Consider the following 24,519-nt stretch of genomic DNA (forward strand, 5'->3'; position numbering starts at 1 on the left):
AACCCCTCAGATAAAATTCCAGGATTATAAAGCAATAATCTATAACCCGGTTGTCGATAGCTTTCTACCTTGGTGGTATTCTGGACTTCAATTTATGCAAGCCTACAGAATTTTCTGTTGATGGCAAGCTTAATTTATTGAAAAGAAGCATTAATACAGGTTGATGATGTTAAAATAAAAGTTGGTTGCATTTGTTTTGATTACAGAACGCTGACCTACACTAACCAAAATGGTGGATAATAACCACACGATTCAAGTTGGTTATTCGTGGTTATTCCCAAAGGGCATGACCAGAGATAACCGCGGTTTTTAGTGGTTATCCGCTTGAAATCGCTTTATGAAAACTTAAAATGGATATATCTTTTCATATCGAAACCCTATTCAAGGTAGCGATTCACAAAGAGCACTCAAAGCAAAGCCAGGGAGTAGGAGCCACGCCCACTCTACTAAAATTTTTCTTCACTGCGCATGAATTCTATCTCTTAAATTCAGCTCCTCGAATTCATGAAAATGTGGGAGTGGGACAATTCTTGTCCGCCATTAGATTTCTGTGGCAGAAAAATCCAAAACGTCAACAAGTTGTATGTAAGGAGCATTGATAAACAAGTTCATAACTACAGTAGTTAGTTTGTCAGTTTGTCTATGGTAAAGAGGTAGCTATTTTGCATAGCAACGTTCTACCAGTTCCAGTTATATACATTCAGAAGTAGTCTTTATTATTCAGTATTAAATAAAAAATATATAATAATGTTTATGGCAGAATTAGCAGAGGACTCAGAGGAGGATGAGGAAGAAGAAATCGAAAATATTCCTCGTTTGAGTTACGAGACAATAAATCCATTGAACGTGTTATCGGAAACAGCTTTTAAGAAGCATTTCCGTCTGAATAAGGAGTGTTTCTTATCACTTCTAGAAGAGATAACACCATTTGTACGGGCTAGGAGGAGGTGCAAATTGGAATTAAAAACAAAGGTGAGTACGAATTAAAGATATTTTACCGAGAATCTGATTCCAGCAGAATGTGCTATGTTTAAACATTTACCAAAATCAATTTGTAGTTGTTGGTGACCCTTTTATTTTATGCCCATGGAAGCGATCAGTCAATTTTGGGCTCAAGTTTTTTCTGCGATATGAGTCAAAGTAGTGTGAGTAGAAGTATTGAAGAAATAACAAATGCGCTGACTAGTAGAGAAATCCGTTTTCGACGCATTCGCTTTCCTAGAAATATGCGAGAATTATCACAGAGAAGGGCCAGGTAAATAATATTTGCTCACATACTAGACAATTTCGTTCCATAATTGTATTTTTAGGTTTTCTGAGGCAACACATATCCCTGGAAGCATTGGAGTTATAGATTGTACCCATGTTGCAATTATTCCACCTAATGATGATCAACAGGTTTTTGTCAATAGAAAAAAATACCATTCGATGAATGTACAATTGGTACGCTATAAGATTGATATTTGATGGATTATCTTATTGTTGTTTTGTCTTTTCAGATTTGTGAAGAAAATTGTTGGATCATGAATGCTAATCCCAACTTTCCTGGCAGCAGTCATAATGATTATATTTGGGGCAAATCTGATATTTCTGGAATTTTACAACAGGTTTATCGTGAAAATGGAGGAAATTTTTTTCTACTGGGTGATTCAGGTATGAATAATTCAATAAAGAATACTAGATGAGGTAATCATGTAGATTGACCTTGAATCTGCTACGTCCAAATGGCATCTACGTTGCAAGATCGAAAATTTATTGGGTATTTGAAGTAAAATAAGAAATATTTCACCAATTCCCGCCTTCAGAAGCGACAGTAAAAATAATAGCTCTAAATGTAATTATGGATCTTTTTTGTAAATTTTACAGAACTTTTATTATCAGAAGTCATTGTTTTCTTTGCTTAGTTTTTTCCTTTGTAAGCTCTGCGATCTAAGGGAGTAAAATATTCAAATAAATTTTCTGAAATAAATACATTTTTTAAGAAGATTATTGAAAACTAGTAGTTCCGAATTGAATGGTAGTAATATACCAGCATCACATAACCCTCTACTTGACATAAGCCTCCCCTAAATAACAAATAAATCAACGCTTTTTTCAATCTAGCAATGTAGAACATTAGACGTTTTTCCAGGAGCTCAATGTTATTTACCTATTCTACTTGATTATCCTAGATGTATTTTATTCTTTTATTTAATCTTTAAGGTGTGATTACTCTTGGTCTTGTTCGTGTCTATGTTGATGCCTTATGCTCAACCTAAGCGTTAAATACAGGTCCGAAGCTTGCAAATACACTATCATCAGAATAGAATCATAAAAGGTTTATTGTAATCACTTTTAGGTTGGCTTTCATTACTTATACATTTTAAAAATCTCAAATTTCTATTGATTTCTAATTTTTTTTCTTGTAGAATATCCTCTAAGCCCTTGGTTACTCACACCATTAAGGAATCCTTCAAGTGAGCAGGAGGAAAGATTTAATAACAAATTCAATAGTGCAAGAAGTATTATAGAACGATGTAATAGATTACTGAAAAACAGGTTTCGCTGCCTCTTAAAACATCGAGTACTCCGTTACCAACCAAAGAAGGCAGTAGCTATAATATTGGCATGTTGTGTGCTTCATAATATTTGTGTAGAAAATCACATTGAAGCACCAGAAGAAGATGAAGAATTCACAAATGCTGATCTGGGAATTATTAAAGAAGGAAATAACTCTTTAGTGGAGAGAAACCCAACAGCTCAAAATGATCTTAGGGCAGCCAGACAGTTAAGACAGTTGATCATTGAGAATAATTTCTTATAGCACTGTTAGAAAACATGCAAGGACTCTTCTTCTCCCAGAGCAACAGATCCCGATTAGAGTCTATTTTGATGCCTTATTCTCTACCTAAGTGTCAAGTACAAGTCCAAAGTTTACTCAGAAATAGAAAAGAAAAAGGCTCAATATAATCTCGCTTTAGGTTGGCTTTTATTACTACTCCCCTATTCAAATCAATATTATCAATAGTTATCTCAAAAAAAATCATTTCTTGAATGAATATTGTATGAAAAGATTGCTCAGGGAGATTGTTTTCACAAAATAATGAAAATGTATATATTTTTTTTAATTTTGTAGATATTTGCTTTTTTGAGCCAATAAATATTCTTACATAATAATAATAATAAGGTCTTTATTCAATTAATTTCATGAAAAATAGTAACAAATTTCTTGCAACTAGAAATAATTGAAAGGGCAAGATCCAGCATGCTGCTTTGAGCGTACTGTTTAAGATGCATAGATTCTATGCATCTTAGTACTGTTCAATCTAACCCCCTGGTTCATTTACAAAAGAAATAGAGAAATTCATCATAACAACTAAGCTCATACCAAACACTCAAAAATATTTTGATCACCCAAAACATGACGTACCTTGAAGAAATCATATTAGGTACAATTTATGCAAAATATATACTCATCTAAAAGTACAAATCTATATCAACCAGATAGAATAGCCATCTGCTCATCCTTAAGCCTGCATGTGAGGTTAAAATAAAAACAATGAATAAAACAAATCAACTTTATTACTCATTTGAACTGTCGTTGAAATAGTGTTCGTAATTTCAACGTAAATGTTTGATTAATAGAATGCAACACTTTTTCTACATTTTGCTGCTGCAGCGCCCTCCAACGCATTAAACAGTGCTAACATTCCGAAATTGCCCTACTACTGATAAACAAGATACCAACCGCCACGCGCCGCCACTTTAAATTTTATTTTTGACAAGTCTCTAAATTGCACACTGAAAAAAAGAAAATAAAACTTCACATATACATATTCAAAAAAGTATACAAAAAATTTTTATAATAGTCCATAGTAAACAATATAAAAAGAATTATGTTAAGTGAAATATATATTAGTGTTTTGTGGTGAAATAGTGATTTTCATACCTAAAACAGAATTCAGTAGAATTTTTTGAAAGTAGGTATTTAACCTCTACTCAACTTATGTCATATTTCTTCACGAATCACGATTCAGAACTGAGAGCTCATATAAATTATATCATTTGTATGCTTAAAATAGTTAGAAGTTCATTTAATTATAAATTGTTTTAGTAATGGCCGAACACGATGGTGAGCTTAATTCATACGTTTCTAAATAAACCTAACACAATTAATTTTTAGACATGTTGACTTCATCTATGAATCAAAGGCAAGGATTTGAAAGAAATAAATTTGTGTATGTTAACAGGAACAGAGAGCCTATGTTACAAAAATCAAATACCGTCCTAATAAATCCACATTTCAAGGAAAATAAAACGGTATTTCTGAATCCCAATTTTCAAATTGCCAAGAATGAAACTACTAGACCTAAAGTTCATATAAACCCTAACATATTGAAATCTATTACATCATTATCTCAACCAGCTACAGTAAACTCTTTACAGTCAATTGAAATACCTACTTCATACCTTCAAAATGCTGGCAGTTCAACTATGTCTTTTGAGAATAAAAAGATTCAAACAATTGATTATAGAATGAAGCAGGTTGAAAAACTTACCCCTGCAGTTCCAGTTATAAAAAATACTTATTGTCATATTCAGAAAGCAAATTCTTATTGTAAAATCAATTCTTTTGACAATCGTAAGATAGTACACACTAAAACTAAAATTGTTAATATACCCCAAAAGAGTACATCAAATTTAACTATGAATTCTATTGCTTCTCAAAAGTCATTCCCGATTACTGAAGACTCTGATGCAGAAAAACCAAAATGTTATCAAGGAAATAAGAGAAAAATCTATACAAGACTGAAGATTGTCAATATACCTGAAAATGGAAAAGAAAATATCAAATCCCCAATTGTCCAACAAAAAACAGATCTTCGTAATAGAACTAACTCAATTCATACCAGATTCAAATATATAAGGAAAGAAAAACCATTACCATCAATTCATACCAATCAGAAATTGAGGTTATTACCAGCATTATATAGCCAAACTTCAGAGTCAATGAAAACTGGAAATTTACGAAGAACTGTTATAAATGATAACAATTCACTCCGAAGGAATTCAATTGTTACTCGATATAAGTACATAAGAAATGGAGCAAAACTCTTAAAAGTCAATAAGAATTCTATGAAAACAAAGTATAAAATTGTGAATAACATATCTAATAGCACTCCAGAAGTGAAAAAAACTACTAATAGCCCCAATTCACCAGTATATCGTAAAAAATATGTATTTATCAATAAATATAATAGTTCCAGTTTCCTAGCCAGCAATGTCATTTTGAAGAATACCAAACAAAGAAATTTGATAAATATAAATGGCATTTTATACCAAAATTCTCCATGCCTTTTAAAAAGAGTCTCTCCAACTTCTAAAAGTAAAAATCATATACCTTCTGTGTTAAAAGGAAAAGTTCCCAAGGGGCAAGTGATAAAATGTCAAGGGAAATATAAAATTGTTCGGTAAGTTAAAGATTTTGATATAGCTATCTGAAAAATTATCTGATATTTATGATCCTTCATTAGGAATCAAAATTGAATATGAATATTGATGAAAGAAATAAATCACTTGATTATATGTTTCACAATTTTAATAAAAATATATAATTGGTCGTTGACAGAAATTATATATTTTATTAACACGTTCACTGCAACTATAGATTTTGCCCATTTCAATCTATGTGCGGAACATGCCCCCGGCAGCATGTTAGTGTACATTATTTCTGAGTGGACATGCTCCCGGGGATACGTGTGTAAATTTTTTTTGAGCTCCATCTAATGAGTGGCTAATCAAATATTCAATATAACAACTGTTGGAAATCATTTTGGAAGTTGTAATCTAACCGAGGACTCAGCCGCACTTGCCTACGGTGTCCTGGCGCAGCGCTAGGACTAGATGGAAACTCAGTCCAGTCTTTTTTTGGTATTAGTTTGACTTCTAGGCAGGATGAAACAAACATTGAGTCATTTTTTTTTAAGTAGTTTAGTGTAATAACCGTTGTCAGTCAATCATCATGAAAAATGGTTTATAGTTAGTTTTTGTATTATTAAGGGACATTTTATTGCCATATTTTATTAGAGAAGAGAATTATGAATGAGCAGTATTAAAATAACTTAAACAGTATCCAGGTTGCCCTGGACGATCCAAACAAAAAGAAATTATCTGGCAAACTTCTCAGTATGAACAAGAATCGACACCTTTGACACATCCCCAAGGGGACATGTGCTGCATCAAACTAATGAAACATTTGTTGTGACGTATCCCCAGAGAGATGTGTTGTGATAAATATTCGAATAAGTATATTTTTCAAACAGAAATCAATTGCTATTTGCATCGTTCAGATTGGTGAAAAACCAACTTATTTATGGCTTTTGCACTGGAATAAACCACTCATGTTTTTGGTGCCACACTTTTAGACTCGACACATGCCCCCCAGGAAACGTGCCGCAGTGAATTTTAAAATTATGAAACATGTAGTCAAGTGTTTTATTGATATTGAAATTATGTTGCACCAAGTGATAAGCAAGGGATAAATTTTGATTAAATATAAATATTGGTTTTTTAAATTCTTTCTGAATAATTTCGAATAAGTAACTTACAAACTTTCGTTTCTTTAAAATGAATTTCAGCTGATAAATGTGCTGAAGTGATGAAGTAATTCCCTTGCTTTCTATTGAGAAACTAGTTCCTTTTATAAATCATAATGCTTTCAAACATATAAGTTTTTGTCATATTTCATTTGAATAAAATGGGTGCTACAGAATTTGTTCTAATAACTGAAATGAAATTGGTTTATTTAGGTCCCAGTTAGCTTCAGCTTCGAAATTGAAAAAGAGTAATATAGCTTGTCTAATATATAAGAAAACAGGAAAATGTAGTGGTCAAAAAAATGGAAAGTGTATAAAGGTTCACAATCCTGACCAAATCATTCTATGTAAAAGGTGAGCAAGTTAAACAATTCGAAACTTTTTCTTTTTAAAGCTTTGTTTCTTACAGTTTTTTACGAGGTGAATGTCAAGATGATAACTGTTTGTTATCTCATAAAGTTTCATCTGAGAAGATGCCAACTTGTAAATACTTTTTGGAAGGACTATGTACTAAAGTTGAATGTCAGTATTTACATGTCAAAATAAGTCCGAATGCTGAAATTTGTAGAGATTTCCTTGAAGGATTCTGCAAAGATGGAATTAAGGTAGATATTTGCTTTCTTTGTTAAGGGCTATTCACTTTGAGTCTGAACTTTTACCATGAAAACAACAATTGGTTGGCATAATATTCTCACTTTTAATTTTTAAATTTTGTGTTCAATTTCGTAAAACTGGAATTTGTATGGTATTGTATTGAATGTATTGTAATAATTGCATTATTCAAGTGACTAAACCAATTTTGAAAGAATGAAAACCAGAAATTTGAATTACAAACAGAATGACACTGACACATGGTGAATTGATTGAGAAAATAGGCCAAGCATATATCCCCAGATCAACAAAAATCTCACTAGTTATGTAGTCATTTTGTACCTAAAGTGAATAGTCTATAGTTTCTTTTTTATTTTTCATTTCCTTCAAAATCAATGATGAGTTGAGGTTAATTACAGGTGACTAGTTATTGCAAGGCCATAGCTTATGGAGAAAAAATAACGTTGAAATGATATAAATGTGGCTTGTTCAACATCCTATTGTTTTCAAGACAAGTTTCTTTCAATTATTGTCAAATGCTTACTCGATCAATAATTATTAGTGCAAAAGTATGAAAGTGAAATGAAATTAGTATCAAAATTCGATAAAATCAATGTCACAAAATTTTGAATACTTTCACCAAGAATATTCCTGATTTTCAGGAAGTAGTAGAATGTATATCTGTCTTAATTATGTTGTCAGAATATGGATTATGCGCGCTTTTTCCACTTTAAATTTACATACTCTTTATTCCAGACATATCTTTCAGCCAAAGTCTGTAATAGATATGGGAAAGGCATCATCATTTATAAGTTTCTTTCATAAAATTTGTTCCGAAAAAATTTTGATTGGAAACAATTGAAAGTCGCAATGCTGTTATTTCTTAGAAATTTCAGTAAAATAAAAGCTTGCCCTGTTGATTGCCAACGTTCGGAACGGATAGGGCACGTCAAAAAGAAGAAGAAAATTCTTGACATATAGTTGATGCTGTCATTATTGTCATCAAGAATTGAAAATGAAATAACATCTTTATTTCTTAGAAATTGAAGAAACAATTACTGATTTCCATGGTTGAACCGTAAATTTTTCCATTAATTATTATAGTAGTAGTGAAATGGCTTCCCAAAAAAGCACTAAAGAAAAGCTCTTAGATATCTTGGACGATATTGAACTTATCTCAAAGTAAGTTATTAATAAAAATTTACATTAATAGTTCTTTATTGGCGTTTTCGTTATAGAGAGGTTATAGAAAATGGGATAGCACCTAAACATTTAAAATTGAGTGGTCCTGACTATTCTCAATTAACAGATTTACTTGTTGCTAAGGATAAAGAACTTAAGGATACATTGAAATTGGCTTCAGAACAAGCGTTCATCGAAGAGAAAATGGATATTCTCAGAGAAGAAGTTGACAGGCAAGATCAGGATATAAATAACTTGCAAAGGCAATTGAAAGAAGCTGAACAAATTCTTTCTACTGCTATTTATCAAGCAAATCAAAAGTTACAGTCTATTTCCAGAGCTAACAAAAAGCCAGTTTCTTCAGAGGAACTCATTAAATTTGCTCATAGAATAAGTGCATCAAATGCAATTTGTGCCCCATTAACATGGCAACAAGGTGACCCAAGACGTCCATATCCAACAGATATAGAGATGAGATTAGGTTTGTTAGGAAGGATTTCTGATTCTGGTAATGGTCATTTGCTGACTCAACCTAATATGGCCGAATTACATAGAAGCGGACATCCTGGTGAAATTCCTGCTGCACAACAGAATCAATTTGCTTGGCATCCTTCGGGTGAAATACATATGACAGTAGGTCAAGGAAGTGTATCTATGGATACCAGAAATCATAAACAAGAGGCTGAGGATGTTGAAGTGATGTCGACTGACTCTAGCAGTAGTTCTTCCAGTGATTCACAATAAACAATATAGTGTTTGTGTTATACAGTAACATCTTTGCGTGATATTAGCTGGAAATACCTGTTTTGTTAATTTTTTATAATAATGAATTAATGAATATTACATTTTTATCTTTTAATGGTTATAGAAAAAGGTCCTTACTGGTTTTATTAGTGAACTTCCACATTTATATTAATTCAGTTATTACAAAAGTTATGCTTATTAGACTATATTCATATTTGTCGAATCGAGCAAATATTTATAAAGCAGAAACTGAAAGGAATCAATATTGAAATATAATATAATATTTCTTTTCAAATAAATTATGAAAATATTTTTTTCAATAAATTCTTTTTGCAGCCAAGAATATCGGGGTAAATAGTCTTCTTAGAATGTTCACCCCAAAATTCCATTTATTTCTCTTCCTACAAACATTTAATGTTTCAGTGTGAGAAAAGGCACCAGTTCCTATGTCCAGAATATGAAAAAAACAAGAAATGTTCCAAACCAAAGTGTAGATATCCACATGGGTCTTCAAAAGTTATGAAACCAAAGTCTCTGAAGAAAAACCCTAGGAAAATTATTGCACCAAAAGTAACAAAAACTAGGAAAGTAGAACAGACAGTAGGAGAAATACCTGAAAATAATCAAATACGTTATTACAAAGACAACTCGAAAAATAAGACTGAAGAAAGTCCATCTGAAGTAAAAAGATGTAATTCTGAGAATGTTGAAGAAATGACAATTCCTAAAAGGAAAAAGCTAGGATCACTACCATCATTCATACCCATACTTTGAATGAATTTGATTATTGTGGTATCTTATTTTTCTCAAGTATAAACTTTTTTCTTCACAAATTTTTAATTTTGGTATATTGAAAAATCCCTTATTTTCAAGGGGGTTTCAAACTTCTCATTTACAGAACCCTCTATTTCTTTTAGATTGACTAGGTAAATACTAATTTTAATTTCTTTCAGCTTAACTATTGGATAATGAGATGGTGCAATACCTCCAAAGTGATAAAATGTGTACCTATATAAAGTGAATTAAAATTATATATTTTTTAAATAAACTTTTTTTTTAATAATATTTGGTTTCAATAGCATAAACATATCACAAAAGTCACAGAATCTGTTTTCTTTCATTTGCATAAATAAGAGTCCAATTAGACGATTCATTATATCCAAGTAAAATTGGTGAGTGAAGTAACAAGGATGCACTGTCATGGTCGATTGATTTTGAAACTTGAATCCATTTATTTAACCAATTGATCATATCTTCATTCTTCATGTTTGTCGGATTCAAACCTGTGAAAATGGATGGAAGTAAGTTTCCTTTCAATTCAAAATATTTGAAGAAGTTCAAGGAAAATTTTTGTTACGACTTACCCCTAATATAACAAGACATTTTTAAAGCTTCAATTGGCATATTATGCACACCCCCTTCTCTCAAAATGGCTAAATCCATTTCTTTAAGAATAAGTGCTTTATCAGCCAATCTACCTCTTCTGAACCAAAATGAAGTATTCATATTGTGTAAACGTAAGAGATGTTTCTTAAAGAGAAAACTGTGGAAAATTCATCAAGAATCAAAAGTGTTTTACTTACAATATGGTTTCCCCTCAGATAACTTAAATTATAAGGTTCATTAATAAAAAGGTCACGGCATTGTAATATCTGATCTACATCTGGTTGTACGCCACTACCAATTTTTCCCAGTATATCCCTCCAAGGCTCATACAACTCATGACCCTTCAGTTTACTCAATTGTTCTTGTAAATGCCGGAATATCGGTTTATTATGAAGTAATCTATCATGTAAAAATGATCGGCTGAAATCTACTCTTTGCTGAATAGACCAGAAATGCTGAGAGAGCAACTGCTTCGGAAAAAAATATATCAATGGAAATATAACATAATTAGTAAATGGTAATGCTGAAAATAATAGTATTGGTGTTAACTTCAACATATCTCTTGGTAACTGATCATATAATTCAATTTCTTTGCGTGTGAAATCACGAAGAATTTTCTGTTTTTTATTTATGGCACGAACAATGCTGTAGTATAGCTTAACATCTCGTATAAAGTTTCTTGTTCCCTCCATGAAAGATCTATACAATCCCACTGCATTTGGGAAACGTTTCTCAATATGCTTTTCATAATCTCTGAGGTATAAAATGTATCTATTAACGAAATAAAATTTAATTTTTTTCTCACGCGTTTTATCGTGAAGGGATTTAGCAAAGAGCAATCTGGAAAAAAAGGGATAATAAATCGACATTTTTATTAAATAAGCTATTACCCATTTTTTTGGTAAGGAAACCGCGATCTACTACTTGCTATTGATAAAGTTCTTAACAAAAACATTGTCATATGTTCTTTATTATTATTTATTACATCTTCTTGATTATTTTTCGAGCCATCTGAAGAATTTGATCTAGAGATGTGATTTCATGATCTGTGATTTGTTCACAGTTACTGATCTGTCATATGAGCGGATTACTCCGGATTTTTAAAATAGCAGTCACGACTACGACTGGGCCTCCCAGTAAATGAACTGAATAGATTGTATTCAGTTCACTACTACACTGATCCGCAGCAATAAAACGCAATCAAGTTATAGGCAAAGCATGATTATGTTTTTCCTATTATCTGTCACGACTCTGAGAATGTGCTGTGATTTTATACAATCAGTAACAGTTCCCATAAGTAGTCAAATCACACCTCTAATTTGCTCACAGACTAGTATGCGATTTGATACCATAGAATTGATAGATCAATGAGTTTTGTAGACCGATTCGATTATTAGTAATCGAATCTAAGTCACTGTAATCGAAGAAACTTTTTGGAATTATCCATCCCAAGAAGCTTCCACCAGAGTGTTTCTCTTTCGGTTTTTCCTTCTCCTGAAACTCTTATTCAGACTTTGCTCCATCGACACAACGGTTTTCCAAGGTGGTATACTGCCTTTGAACGTGGTTGAAGAACTACCGACGTTACTGAACACTCTGGTTCCCCGAATTTGTTTATAGAACAACAAAAAAGACCACGAAATGTTAAATTGAAGTTGCGTGATATAGCGGTGAGGTTGAAGATATCAGTGCTTTCACTATTTTGCGTGAATATTTCGTCCATGACAAAGCTTTGCTCGAACAGTTTAACCGCCTTGTTTCTAAAAAACAAGGAACTTCACTGACTTCAGATCTAAAATGATTTAAAAGTCCTCGAGACTTTTACATCAGTGAAGTAAATGGCTGATCACATTTTAATTGAGACAAAGCGGGACCAGAGGGATGAAAGATGAAATGAGAATTATAATTAAGTTATGAAAGTAGACCAATAATTCAAAAATAAAAAAATTTATTATAAAAATTCATATACTTATTAGCTATAAAAAAATTAAAAAACAATAAGGAGAACGCAAATTCTAGCATTTTCAAATTATTTTGATAAAGGATATTATTCTGCTTGAAACGAAGGATGAACTCCACACTTTCCTGTATTCACCACTTATAATCTTTTTATCAGTTACGTAATCGTCATCCAATTTTATTTTCATTTGACATTGACACTTCCGTAATCGCAGATTCCATTATGTGAAGAAAAATGCTTGCTACTAGAGACATCTGTTAATGAACAGAAATACCAGAATACAGCAGGATAGATTTGGTCCTTAGCGATGAAGATTCATTATAAATAAAATAAAACAGAATGATTTTCAGAAATATATTTGTGGAAATCACTTATATATATCCAAATTATGAACGACATATCGAATGAATACCCAATTTGTATATCATGAAAATTTAATTTTACTTTATTAATTGCACATTGTATCAGCACTAGAAAATTAATTGGATTCATTTCATTAAAATGATTATATGAATTACTTTTATTTCAAAATATTACGAAACGGTATAATAAAGTAAAGAGAATATTTTCTATGCACTGTGACATCCATAGACAGAAAAACTGTTACTCCGTGATTTAGACATTGGAGATCCTCCATCTTGGCGTGGTTCTTTTAGGAAGAGACACAGCATCGTGTGGAATCATGGTAAGGTTCAACATAATATTTTAGAGTATGTACTAAATTCATCACCATACCTTTTTTGGATGGTAGCTTATTGTGTGTATTTGGTCATTTATAGTTTTTATGTATTCATTGCAAATAATGTGAAATTTGTCGATCTGTCTCTAAATTTAAGTTTGTTTTTTAGCCGTTTCAAAGATTTGTGGAGACGGGACGAATTGCCCTAGTCTCCGATGGGCAACATTCCGGCAAATTGGTCAGCATTGTGGACGTGATCGATCAAACAAGAGTAAGTTCATAATAACACGTGGTTTTCTATTTTTAGGTTATACTTTGTGATGATCCATTTTTTGATAGGAATTGCCGTCTGATACATATATGAAGCTATTCTTTTAATCTGATATTTCATCTTGAATTTTGCATTGTTCTACTTATTCATGCCAGATTACTAATTTATTTTTACTTATAGGTTTTGGTTGATGGACCATGCACCAGTGTGCCAAGGCAAGCCCTTAGACTTAATCAATTACATTTGACTAAGTTCAGAATTAAGTTCCCATTCACAGGATCAACCCGTGTTGTTCGTAAGGCATGGACTGAATCCAAAGTTGATGAACAATGGGCTGAATCTATGTGGGCCAAGAAAAATGAAGCCAAGGCAAAGGTATATACTAAGATTTTCTATTGAACTCGACATTTTTGATGATTTGAATCATCCATGTGATATTTATTTGAAATTCATCATCAATATTGTTGTACGAGGATTCAAATTCTAGAGGATATTATTTTGCTTTCAGTGTTTATTTTACCTTGTAACATAGATAGACCATCTGAATTCAAAATTGAATGCAGTATTTAATATTATCAAATTCATGTATTGCATTCCAATACAATATGCAGCTATTTGAGTGATTTGTTTTGCAATTTATAAGGCATAGATTTATTTGAATCCTATTGTTTTCCATAGTAAGATAAAATTTATTCGAATTAACTTTCACAATTTTGCTTGTGGCCTTGGCTACTAAGGATGGTTTTCATGAAGGAACATTATTGGTAAATTGAAATTCATTTGATATTCTATTTTTCCTTTAAATACAGGCTTGATACGGATTGGTTACTACCTATGCTATTTCTTAGGGTGATTTTGAAAAGTGAATAAACGATTTACAATTTTTTTGATTCATATCATGGGATAACATATATTTTCTTTAATGACTTGTAACTAGTTGTTTATTAATATTTGTTATCAAACTTTATCATGATACAATGTGCAGTAACATTCAAATATAAAATATGAGTTCTTCATGTATCAGATATTCTAAAAAAATAATCTTTGCCTCTTGTGAATCAGCACGATTGTTGAGAAATGTGTTAGGAAATCAATGTTCTACCGAGAGCTGAATCTTTTTGTGATACTTCATTGTATTCTTGAAATGAATGAATTTCTATTATTTACCAATAAGTTTCAGTTTCGAAAATCACTTCAACCACAAGCGATACTGAATTCAGAATTTAAATTTTTATTTCTCATATGATTTTTTTCTCCACCACAATAATCCTTTACCAGTGCCCCATGCTTTAACCAAACATGATGTTTATAGATAGGAATTGCCGTCTTATACATAAATGAAGATAGCCTTACTATTCTGATTGGTCTGAAAGTTTTATTTGATTATACACTTCTTTCGATTCAATTCTCATTATATATTTTTGTTGCAGAGAGCTCAGTTGTCCGATTTCGATAGATTCAAGCTTAGGAGAGCCCGTTCTCTCAGAAATAAGATTAGGACTGCTGCTTTCCTCACATTGAAAAAGACCGCAAGCAGGAATGGTACTCTTTACGGTAAAAAGAAGATGGCCAAGGGAGGAGATAAACCTATCCCAAAAAAAACTAAAACTGTAAAGAAATAAATTTGACTTTTAATACCTTTAAAAAATTTTTATTTAATATATCATTAATTTCCCTTGTTAATAAGAATATGAGATTATAATTGAAACAAAAATAATTGATGAGTGATTGGTGAAAAATATTTTTGATTTCTCAACAAAAATTGTTTAATGCTGTTGCTATGTTCTGAAATCGTTTGAAATTGCGCGTCATTCAGATACATTAAGTTTTACAATGTACGTATTTATTACGAATGTATAGTATAGTGAACTCAAATTGTGATAACAATATTTGATGAAAAACGCCCTTTCACAGTGTAAAATACCTCTTGAATTTGAATTGGATTAGTGTAGCGAAAGAAAAATTCGAAAACAACCAAAATCAGATTTCAAGATTCAGATTATTGACTTCACAAAGGTTGGTCGACAATTGACAGTTCCCTATTTTGGTGACAATCTTCTCATTTTGGGGGGTCCGATGGGATCCGGATCCCCTGAAATTTTTTCAGAAAAACAGGATTCTTATTTCACCGAAAATACTCTCAACTGTTCAAAATTGAATCTCCTATTTCATTTCAAATTCCGAGGTTCTTCTTAATAATTCATACGATCATTTGTTGTAGTTTCCTAAGCTGAGTAGTTCTCGAGTTATTTGCCATTTCTCTGAAAAAATAACTGACAAAGGTCTAAAAAAAATTGTGTATTCCTCGAGCGGAATGTATGAAATCGGATCTTTTTCGAGGATTGAGTATATACCAGGTAATTTCTTATGTTGAATCAGTCAAAAATCTCGGGGAGGAAATATCTTACGGAGAAATGTTTCAAATAAAAGATTTATATGTGGAGGAAGTTCACTTGTGCTAAATCACTTTCATTTAATTTCCCCATGTGGGGGCTACGGGAGTCAACTCTGGAATTTCAAATAGGAATCAATAATTTTAATTGAAGATTCGTATTTTGTGGCAAAAAATACAAAAGTTTTTGTACGAACAATTTCGGGAATCGTCACAGATGGCTCTGTAATCGAGTTTGAATTTTCTGTCTAAGAGACCTTAATGTATCTGTTCTTTAAATCATTTATATGATTTTAGTCGAAAATTGTTCATCTGTTCGTTGAAACAATGGAAACGTTTTCTGGGTACAAAGATTGACGGCTTGACGGAGACTTCTACTCGATTCCAAATAATCTTCTTTCAAATGACACATGCTTTTGAATTAAATATTTTGAAACAAAACAAATAATTTCGCCATTTTCAAATGATCAGTAAAAGTACATGTACTGAAAACAAGCAGTTCAGCAGAAAACGTCAGAATTTCATGTGAATGAAATGGAACGGTTACCTACCTTATGGTCGTTCAGAAGGAAAATTCAAACAAGAATAAGAGCCATCTGTGACGATTCGAGAAAAATTGTTCGTTCAAAAGTTTTGTATTCTTTACTGTAGAAGACAATTCTGCTATAAAAATCAGGGCTAAACATAAAGGGCGTAGATTTTTTTTTCAGGGGGGTAATCGAAATCTGTAATGTGGGAAAAAGAGGTTTGATGACGAAGTTTGAAACAAATTACTTGAAATAATTTTTTTATTACCAATTAGTTTTTCTTATCGTATACTAGCTGTTCCTTAATTGGAGTTATGAAGGAAAATCCTTGGATAATTTTAAAAATAAAATGTCCCACTTACTTACATGATCCCGCAAACGCTTTGTCTTCGAGATACAGGGTGTTTCTTGTAATCTTATTTTTTGTGATGCTTAACCAGTTAATCGAATCTTTATTAATTTTAGCTACAGAGTTGGTGAATAAGTAAAACACTTATACCTAATTAATTTATTTATCACAGCTACCTAACTGGATCTTTATAATAATTTGGATTTTACTGAGGATTACTATAGAGAGCTGTTTTTTCTCGAAATCGGTAGCAGATACGACAAAACTACAACAAACAAAAATTGTAGTAATGAACCAGAGTTTTTTTTTAGTTTTTTCTTAACTACTAGTAGTTCATCAAAAATAGTTCTGGAGGAAAGAAGCGGGCACCCTTCCAGAAACAATCTACCCTGTAGATTTGCATTATGATAAAAACTTTGAATTGGAATATCTGTGCCTGTATTCAAGTTGAATATCTTGTGAAGGAAAGGTGCTATGAGACAAAAACTTAAACTTTGTCACCTGTATCTCAAAAACAAAGCGTTTGCGGACTCATATTATCGGACTTATTTTCTTGAAATAATCCAAGAAATCTGTCATTTTCATTTGTACCTCCAATTTAGGTATACCCTGTAGATGTAGTCAATTCAAAATTGTAAAACACAGACCAGACAATTTTTAATGCGAATTACTCAGTTCAGTTTTTTGATAACTACAGTACCTATATTGAAATGTTGTGACGAGAATGATACAAAAAACCGAAAACACAGATGTCAAATAAGAGGCGATGTCAAAAAAGCGAATAGATAAAGGAAAGTGATAAACCTTGGACATAGATGTGCCCGTAGTGCAATAAAAGTACTCATCTTGAAAGCGAGAAACCCATAAACCGTAAAGGGGCCGATTTCTTACTGACGTGCCTTTTTCAAAGTAAAGTAAAATGATTATTGATTCATTTTATGGAAGAATTTTCGTTCTTTGTCTTTGCGACATTTCTCAAATTTCATATTTTGGAAATCTAGGGGGGGTTTAATTACCCCCAGCACCCCCTATTTCTACGCCCTTGGTTAACCTTCAAAAACTTACGCCCATAGCGATCCCTCCAGAAGAAAAAGAGCTTCTGGAATAAGTGAATTTCCCCTCAAAAGCTTCAACTTTTCATTCAGAACGTTTTTCCGTAAAATGTTTCCTTTTCGGGATCTTCGACTGATTGAATTAAAAAAAATCATCTGGTTTATAGATTATATTATTGTAGAATTATTGGTCGCAAACTCCACAATATTTTTCTAGAGCTCAAGTTTGATAAACGTCTGGTAATACCATAGTATAAGGAAAGGATAGTAAGCCAGTGTAGTGCTTTTTGCGATTTTGTTGATGTTGAGCGCCATCTAGTTGTACTCACGTTTTACTCGAATTTTACTGTCAAAAATTGGTCCGCAAAGTGGAGCCCTCTGAAAAAATCGGTGTTATTTTGAAGAACTAAAATATTTGAAATAGAGTGGTCAGAAGATTTCTATATTTTGATATTTTTTCTGCTCTGTAATAAGCATTTACGCCAGTGGCGTGTATTTGTGATAACTTAATAATAACATAAAAATTGTTGGCAATGTCATGCGACCCCTTTTCAACCACGCCACTGAATGAATTATCGTATTATTTCTGCGCCATCTAAAGCTCATGATTCAGCGCTATCTATTATCGAGTTACTTCTCCAAATCCAACTACAGTAGCGACCCCTGGTGACTATTTCCTAGCCGTCAAACGGCGGTTGGCTTACTATCCTCTCCTTATACTATGGTAATACCTAGTTATTTCGAAGAGAATTGATTGAAAATGATAAATTAAGTAGGTATTATGAAAATCAAATCAGGGAAATACAAATTCACTATCAGAATTAATAGTTCTTATATAACTAGATTGGTTAAATAGGTCTGTATAGTGCCACATTTAATAATAATTCAAGTGTTAAAAAAATTGATCAATTAATGTTTTGACAATTCGAAAATAATACGGAGTTGCTAATAATAGATCGATAACAAATGGGTTAATCACAAATATGCTATCACCGAATGAGATTCATTCAATTGATAATAACTAAATACTGAATGTGTTTCCGAAGAGGAAAACCAGAAAATATATTTTAGCTTTCAGTTCTCCACTAAACTGCCAAATTCCATAATTTATTCTCATGATCCTTTCGCTCTGAGAGCATTATCTGTTGAACTTTGAGTTTTATATCGTCTGGTCGGTGCTGAAAGTTTGATAATAAACTAGGTACCTACTTGAGAAAAGTTTCAGAAACTTTGGATGTTCAAATTTCGTTAGATCACAATAAATTTTCCGTTGTACGTGTTGTCATACCCCAGGAACGTTATGGAAGAGGCTTAGTGGGTATAATGGAAAGTTATACGTAGTTAGGTAGGTAGGTACTCAATTCAGACTACTGCACCGGAAGAAAAGGAATTAACAGAAAATTTGAGGTCTGGGTTTTATGATATTATACTAATTGACAAAGAAACTGCAATACCCAGAAGGAGCTGTTTAAATACAAAATTTTTTAGTGAAACATAGATAGTATACCAAGGAGTAAATGTTCGAGTTTGGAGAAAAAAAAATTTCATGTGAACAATTTTTGTTACTTTAATATTGTAGTCGTTTTTCGCAAGTTTTTTTAAAATTTACAACAAACCAGCTGTTCGAGGAGATCCAAAGTCGATATTTAGTTGTTGTTGAAATGCCTAGAGCACGTGTACGCGGAATTTATCGCCAGTTAAGTGAATTTGGAAGAGGTCCAATTATTGGTCTCCGGAAGGTGGATTTGTCATTTACGTTGATTGGCCTTTCAGAAACCGGGCGTAATGCTTTTATCGTAAAGGTATTCGAGCTCTACCACAAAAATGGAAAAAAGTTGTAGCTAACAATGGACAATAATTTGAAGGATTAATTCGTAACCATTTTTTCACAATAAAAATAAAGTTGTATTTTTATAAAAAAACAGCGGGAACTTAGTTGCGCACCTTATTTTTAATAAACAAGAATGTGAAATTTGTAGTGTCTTTCAATTTCAATACTGTCGATGTAAGCTTCATCTCTACCCATACTTAAAATATTAAGCTAACTTCTTCTTCAAGAATTCATTCGATTTCAATGAAATTTATAGTATGAATTTATTGAATATTCACGTGAACAAGGTCGAAACGCACGCATTCGCCATTTTGTAACACGTATCGTTTGGTTTATTACTTTTAATAACCTTATCAGGAAAAACAATTTGATCTTAATTTCATTTCAATAGTTCCATTTCGGAATGTATAGAATTAAGAAATTCATTTATTTAATTACTACACCCATTTACATTCTACAGCCTAAGCCAATTACCTACAGAATGGGGAAAAATACAAAATTACAACATACAATACAAAATAGAATGCACAGATAGTTTCTTATAGAAATTGCGACTCTAAAACAGCCCTTTTATATCAAAATGAGTACAGCAAAACATGTCTAAAAAATTCTTAACATTGCAAAAATCTTGACACATTCTGAACATATGTGAAAATCGAAGTACGTAAGTACGCGGAAAAGGAAGGTAGAACGTGGTTACATTTCGAACAGGCAGCTTCGGAAGAAGAAATGAAATAAAGGAAACATTGGTCTGCCGTCCGCTGCCAGAGTTTTTTTCGCAAACAATTGAAGCTATTAAGCTTCATTTCTTGAATTTCTCAAAAACGCTTTTTATTACTTTCTCACCCACTATATCTGGTCAACCGCCTGAAAATAATATTCGGGTTCAGCTGGGGAGTGCTGATGAGGTAATTAAGAGAGCTGAGAGTGTCAAATACCTGGGTATTATACTTGACAGGCATCTCAGATGGAATGAACACGTGCTATACTTGAATAAAAAACTCAGAAATACATTCTATAAATTTTACCAGCTCCGAAATATTCTTCCTAAAACAATGTTGATAAATGTTTATAATTCACTTGTTGAATCCCTATTGCGGTATTGTATAATTGTGTGGGGAGGTATGTATAACAGTAATATCAGAAGACTTTCGATTTGTCAGAACGCAGTGTTGAAGATCTTATTGGGTAAAAACTCGTTATATCCAACATGCTTGATATATTCTGAGAATAATCTGCTGAGTGTAAGGAACCTTTATGTATGTTGTGCGCTAGTATATTTGTTGAAGATGGAAAAGAAAATAGTAGCTGAAGGGCATAATCATTCAACGAGACTTGCTTCAAATGAAAATATTGTTGTTCCGCTTTTGACAAGTTCATTCTCCCAACGTTTCATCACGTATTTCGGCCCATTACTTTTCAATAAATTGCCAAGTGCCCTAAAACAATTTAAGAAAAATAAGAAAAAGTTCAGAGATGAAATCAATCTTTTTCTGCATAAAAATCCAAACTACTTCTCGGACGTTTTCGCATAGGTAACTGTTGGTAAATGACCATATACTGCTCTCGGCTTGCGCATGTCCCTGCCTTCGATTTTGATTTTGATGAGTTCAACCTCTTAAGTTAAATTGAACCCTGCTATTTTGGTATTTTTTTTTCTCTTTTTCTTTAGAACTGCGCTGTGCCTAAGCTCATGAGGGGGCACTTGCAAACAAGACATTGCCTTAGGCAACGCCCTCTCTTTATGCTATTCATAATGGATTGAAATGTATACTAATTTATTTTATTTCAAGTTTTGTAGAAAATTATGTAGAAACTGAATGAATAAAGTTTGATTGATTGATTTGAGTTTTTTATTAGCATAAAATTTGGCATAAAGATCAGTTGTTATACCGCATTCTCCTAGCTCAAAATTACGATACATGAATTAGGTATTTATCAAATAAACTAACCATGAAATTCGTCAACTTTGTTAATTTCGTCACTTTCCATGAAAAATGAAATATTTTATGAGATGTTATTAATTATATACTTTTTTTTTGGCTAGGATTTTTGGGAGAACATTCGTCTTTATAATCAGAATGTTATTTGTTTATTATAAATGGCGGCCCAACATATGAGGATGAAATCTTGTTCATGTTCATGATAACAAAACATCGCAAGTGATTTTTGAATTATGCGGGTGCAAAAAACCTCATTTTAAAAACATCTACGATAATTACAGATTCTAAAAAAACTTAAAATTCGTCAGCATAAGTTGGGTAAAAGTTCTAAAAACACCCTATTTAAGATAATAAATAGAAGTTAACAGCAATACTGACGATTTAAACAATCGCTTATCATTCTTTCCTAGGCTCTGCAATATTCGATTTTTTAGCTGAAAATGGTCCCTAAGAACTGGGTTAGAGTCATTGATGAAAAATTAGTGGTCCCAATGAATTCTGATATGTACGAAAATTTGTTGATAATTTGAAAAAACCTATCTCTGAAAATATTGGTTCTAGGAGAACAATATTGACTGTTCTATAATTGCAATAATCCCCCTTTATCACCGACTTCCTTTGGTTCTCTATTTAAGCAACAGCCTGTAGATAAATTTCATATTTTATATTTATATCATAATAAGGTCATAATTTTATGTATATTTAGCCACGACCGCCACGATTAAGTTTGGCCCCGAAGAAAAGAATTATTCGGTACCCCTGCTGACAAAGCATCAATAACAACATGACGTCCCTTATGATCAAGACCCCCCCCCCCACAAAAAAAAAAACAGCACCTGCTCCGATTGTTTTTCGTCTTTGTGAAATACATAATGATTTTATACCTCTTTCAATGAGGTTAATAGGGAATAGTGTTTATATTTATTGGGCTGTCAAGTGTTATTTATTATACAGGCGGATTGGGGAGATTTTTATTGCAGATAATATTGACAAACGCAGTGGAGCGGAACAACCTTGTTTTTCCGGTTTTTGAGAATGAAGGATAGAATACGGGCGGTCAGCAAACTGCCGCATCTCAAAAAGAGGCTCCTGAAACGGTCGCTTCAATGTTTTACCTCTAACACCGGCCCTGTATTTAGCACCCACTATCTGCAAAATCTATCTGAAATTTTTAGTGGTTAATCCTACCGGATTCTATTGGAGATATAGTTCACAGGAACTTTAAGTTATGACGTAAGTCTAGCGTCCAAGGAACTTACTCTATTAGGCCAATTGAAAAGTAACCGGTCTGATGCACAGATGACGGTGCTAGTATCAAATCCATATGATTTTTAGTTAGTACCTACCTTCAAACGATACGTCTTAAAATTTGGTAGCAGTCCGACCATAGTTTGTGAGATATTGCGTTGTGAGTGTAGCTACTTTTGTTATTTAAAAAAAAAATGGAAAAACAAGAATTTCGTGTGGTGATAAAATATTACTTTTTGAATGAAAAAGATAGAGTTGAAGCAAAATCTTGGGGGAGTTTCCGGGGTCTGCACCAGGAAAATCAACCATCATTGATTGGTATACTAAGTTTAAACGTGGTGAAATGAGCGAACGAAGTGAACGCCCAAAAGAGGCTGTCGTCGACGAAAAAACCAAAAAAGTTCTCAAAATAAGTTTGAATTACCGTAAAGTTGAGTTGATCGAGTTAGCAGACATTGTGGAGATATCATCTGAACATGTACATCATAGCATTCACGAATATTTGTACATGAGAAAGCTGTGTGCAAAATGGGTGCCGCGCGAGCTCACAATCGATCAAAAGCAACAACGTGTTGATGATTCTGAGCAGTGTTTGAAGCTGTTTAAGTGCAATAAACCTGAATTTTTGCGTCGATATGTGGCAATGGATGAAATATGGCTCCATCATTTCACTCTGGAGTCCAATCGATAGTCAGCTGAGTGGACTGCATACGATGAACCGAATCCAAAGCGTAAAATACAGTTGAAGCAAAATCTTTGCTTGATGAAGAGTTTCCGGGGTCTGCAACAGGAAAGTCAACCATCATTGATTGGTATGCTAAGTTAAAACGTGGTGAAATGAGCACCGAAGACGGCGAACGCAGTATTCGCCAGATCTGGCCCCCAGCGACTTTTTCCTGTTCCCAGTCCTCAAAAGAATGCTCGCTGGAAAGAAATTTAGCGTCAATGAAGAAGTCATCGCCGAAACTGAGGCCTATTTTGAGGCGAAACACAAATCGTACTACAAAAATGGTATCGAAAAGTTGGAAGATTGTTATAATCGCTGCATCACGTTCGAAGGCAACTAAGTTGAATAATAAAATCGAATTTAGCCGAAAAAATGTGGTTTACTATGGTAGACAGGAGACTTTTCAATTGGTCTGTTATAATGGAAGTAAATAACATAAATAATTATTCGAATGTGGAAACAGCCTCAGGAGCCGAGCTTTGTAACAGTTTTCAAAGTCGAAAACTTCTACACGTCCAAACTTGAAACTTTGTTGGAATCTGTGTGTGTTTCAGAAAAAGTGAGAAGAAGTGTTGAGATTTGAAGTCTGTTTAACCGAAAATTCTGATTCTTCAGATAGTAGATTTCCGCGCATGCGTTCCATTCATATTTCAGACCTATGCGCTCGGCTTTTCGTGCTTTTCATCATTCTCCGTTAGTCCGCTTTTAACGGTAGCCGTTTTCTAGCGCTAAAGAATCACGTGCTGCAATAAACAGACCCGTCGAAAGTTTGTCCTTTTCCCGCGATCTTGCGGCAAACTTCCGCTCATAAAAACTGAGGTGCGATCTACTTAGCTCTGTTAAGAAACCATACACCAAATCAGAAATGAAACTTTCTAACTGAAAAAGGTATAAAACTTTCTTGGGAACCCTAATTACTTTCAGAACTTTGCTGTGCATTCCAAATCTTGAAGAGTTTTTAATACTTGAATTGAATTTGTATTTTTCGTGCTCGATAGGGGTGAAATCTGTGCGATTTTGCCGGGTTTTGTGAGATTTGAAAGTTCCAGTTAATAATTCCAG

The 24,519-nt window shown here is 32.8% G+C and overlaps 5 protein-coding genes across 7 annotated transcripts; 4 read left to right on the forward strand and 1 right to left on the reverse strand.

Moving 5' to 3' along the window:
• The first annotated feature begins 613 nt into the window (after positions 1-613).
• On the forward strand, positions 614-2,960 carry LOC123672040 (putative nuclease HARBI1). Its single transcript, XM_045605995.1, has 5 exons — positions 614-972; positions 1,059-1,255; positions 1,311-1,443; positions 1,500-1,653; positions 2,409-2,960. The coding sequence occupies exons 1-5, from the start codon at positions 748-750 to the stop codon at positions 2,801-2,803; spliced, it is 1,104 nt and encodes a 367-aa protein (XP_045461951.1). The 5' UTR covers positions 614-747; the 3' UTR covers positions 2,804-2,960.
• An 823-nt stretch (positions 2,961-3,783) lies between these two features.
• Positions 3,784-10,155, forward strand: LOC123672038 (zinc finger CCCH domain-containing protein 3). 3 transcript variants are annotated; one of them, XM_045605993.1, is made up of 6 exons: positions 3,802-3,959; positions 4,094-4,111; positions 4,163-5,450; positions 6,789-6,929; positions 6,985-7,180; positions 9,516-9,925. In XM_045605993.1, the coding sequence occupies exons 2-6, from the start codon at positions 4,096-4,098 to the stop codon at positions 9,864-9,866; spliced, it is 1,992 nt and encodes a 663-aa protein (XP_045461949.1). In that variant the 5' UTR covers positions 3,802-3,959; positions 4,094-4,095; the 3' UTR covers positions 9,867-9,925. The 3 variants fall into 3 exon arrangements, with proteins under 3 accessions (XP_045461948.1, XP_045461949.1, XP_045461947.1); XM_045605991.1 differs by lacking the exon at positions 3,802-3,959 and adding an exon at positions 10,046-10,155 and having other exon boundaries at positions 3,967-4,111; positions 9,516-9,884; XM_045605992.1 differs by having other exon boundaries at positions 3,784-4,111.
• LOC123672042 (mediator of RNA polymerase II transcription subunit 4) lies at positions 7,238-9,191 on the forward strand. The gene is made up of 2 exons (XM_045605997.1): positions 7,238-8,348; positions 8,405-9,191. Exons 1-2 carry the CDS (start codon positions 8,281-8,283, stop codon positions 9,090-9,092), a joined length of 756 nt encoding a protein of 251 aa, XP_045461953.1. The 5' UTR covers positions 7,238-8,280; the 3' UTR covers positions 9,093-9,191.
• LOC123672041 (LETM1 domain-containing protein 1) lies at positions 10,128-11,739 on the reverse strand. Its single transcript, XM_045605996.1, has 4 exons — positions 11,369-11,739; positions 10,676-11,318; positions 10,457-10,622; positions 10,128-10,375 (listed from the first exon to the last, which is right to left on the reverse strand). Exons 1-4 carry the CDS (start codon positions 11,437-11,439, stop codon positions 10,191-10,193), a joined length of 1,065 nt encoding a protein of 354 aa, XP_045461952.1. The 5' UTR covers positions 11,440-11,739; the 3' UTR covers positions 10,128-10,190.
• Positions 11,740-13,016: 1,277 nt separating this feature from the next.
• Positions 13,017-15,036, forward strand: LOC123673253 (60S ribosomal protein L14). Its single transcript, XM_045607725.1, has 4 exons — positions 13,017-13,123; positions 13,287-13,388; positions 13,569-13,763; positions 14,819-15,036. Exons 1-4 carry the CDS (start codon positions 13,121-13,123, stop codon positions 15,008-15,010), a joined length of 492 nt encoding a protein of 163 aa, XP_045463681.1. The 5' UTR covers positions 13,017-13,120; the 3' UTR covers positions 15,011-15,036.
• The last annotated feature ends 9,483 nt before the right edge of the window (positions 15,037-24,519 follow it).

Source organism: Harmonia axyridis, chromosome 2, assembly GCF_914767665.1.
Source record: "Harmonia axyridis chromosome 2, icHarAxyr1.1, whole genome shotgun sequence".
NCBI classification, from domain to species: Eukaryota; Metazoa; Arthropoda; class Insecta; order Coleoptera; family Coccinellidae; genus Harmonia; species Harmonia axyridis.

Excerpts from the sequence above, each read along its gene's own strand:
- LOC123672041 (XM_045605996.1), bottom strand. The coding sequence starts at position 11,439 with ATGACAATGTTTTTGTTAAGAACTTTATCAATAGCAAGTAGTAGATCG. Across the intron at positions 11,319-11,368 it reads TTTCCTTACCAAAAAAATGG|ATTGCTCTTTGCTAAATCCC; the intron begins GTAATAGCTTAT and ends CTTTTTTTCCAG. Across the intron at positions 10,376-10,456 it reads AATGTCTTGTTATATTAGGG|GTTTGAATCCGACAAACATG; the intron begins GTAAGTCGTAAC and ends CCATTTTCACAG.
- LOC123673253 (XM_045607725.1), top strand. Across the intron at positions 13,389-13,568 it reads ACGTGATCGATCAAACAAGA|GTTTTGGTTGATGGACCATG; the intron begins GTAAGTTCATAA and ends TTTTACTTATAG. Across the intron at positions 13,764-14,818 it reads AAAATGAAGCCAAGGCAAAG|AGAGCTCAGTTGTCCGATTT; the intron begins GTATATACTAAG and ends TTTTTGTTGCAG.
- LOC123672042 (XM_045605997.1), top strand. The coding sequence starts at position 8,281 with ATGGCTTCCCAAAAAAGCACTAAAGAAAAGCTCTTAGATATCTTGGAC. Across the intron at positions 8,349-8,404 it reads GATATTGAACTTATCTCAAA|AGAGGTTATAGAAAATGGGA; the intron begins GTAAGTTATTAA and ends TTTTCGTTATAG.
- LOC123672038 (XM_045605992.1), top strand. Across the intron at positions 5,451-6,788 it reads GGGAAATATAAAATTGTTCG|GTCCCAGTTAGCTTCAGCTT; the intron begins GTAAGTTAAAGA and ends TGGTTTATTTAG. Across the intron at positions 7,181-9,515 it reads TCTGCAAAGATGGAATTAAG|TGTGAGAAAAGGCACCAGTT; the intron begins GTAGATATTTGC and ends TTAATGTTTCAG.
- LOC123672040 (XM_045605995.1), top strand. The coding sequence starts at position 748 with ATGTTTATGGCAGAATTAGCAGAGGACTCAGAGGAGGATGAGGAAGAA. Across the intron at positions 973-1,058 it reads AATTGGAATTAAAAACAAAG|TTGTTGGTGACCCTTTTATT; the intron begins GTGAGTACGAAT and ends ATCAATTTGTAG. Across the intron at positions 1,654-2,408 it reads TTTTCTACTGGGTGATTCAG|AATATCCTCTAAGCCCTTGG; the intron begins GTATGAATAATT and ends TTTTTCTTGTAG.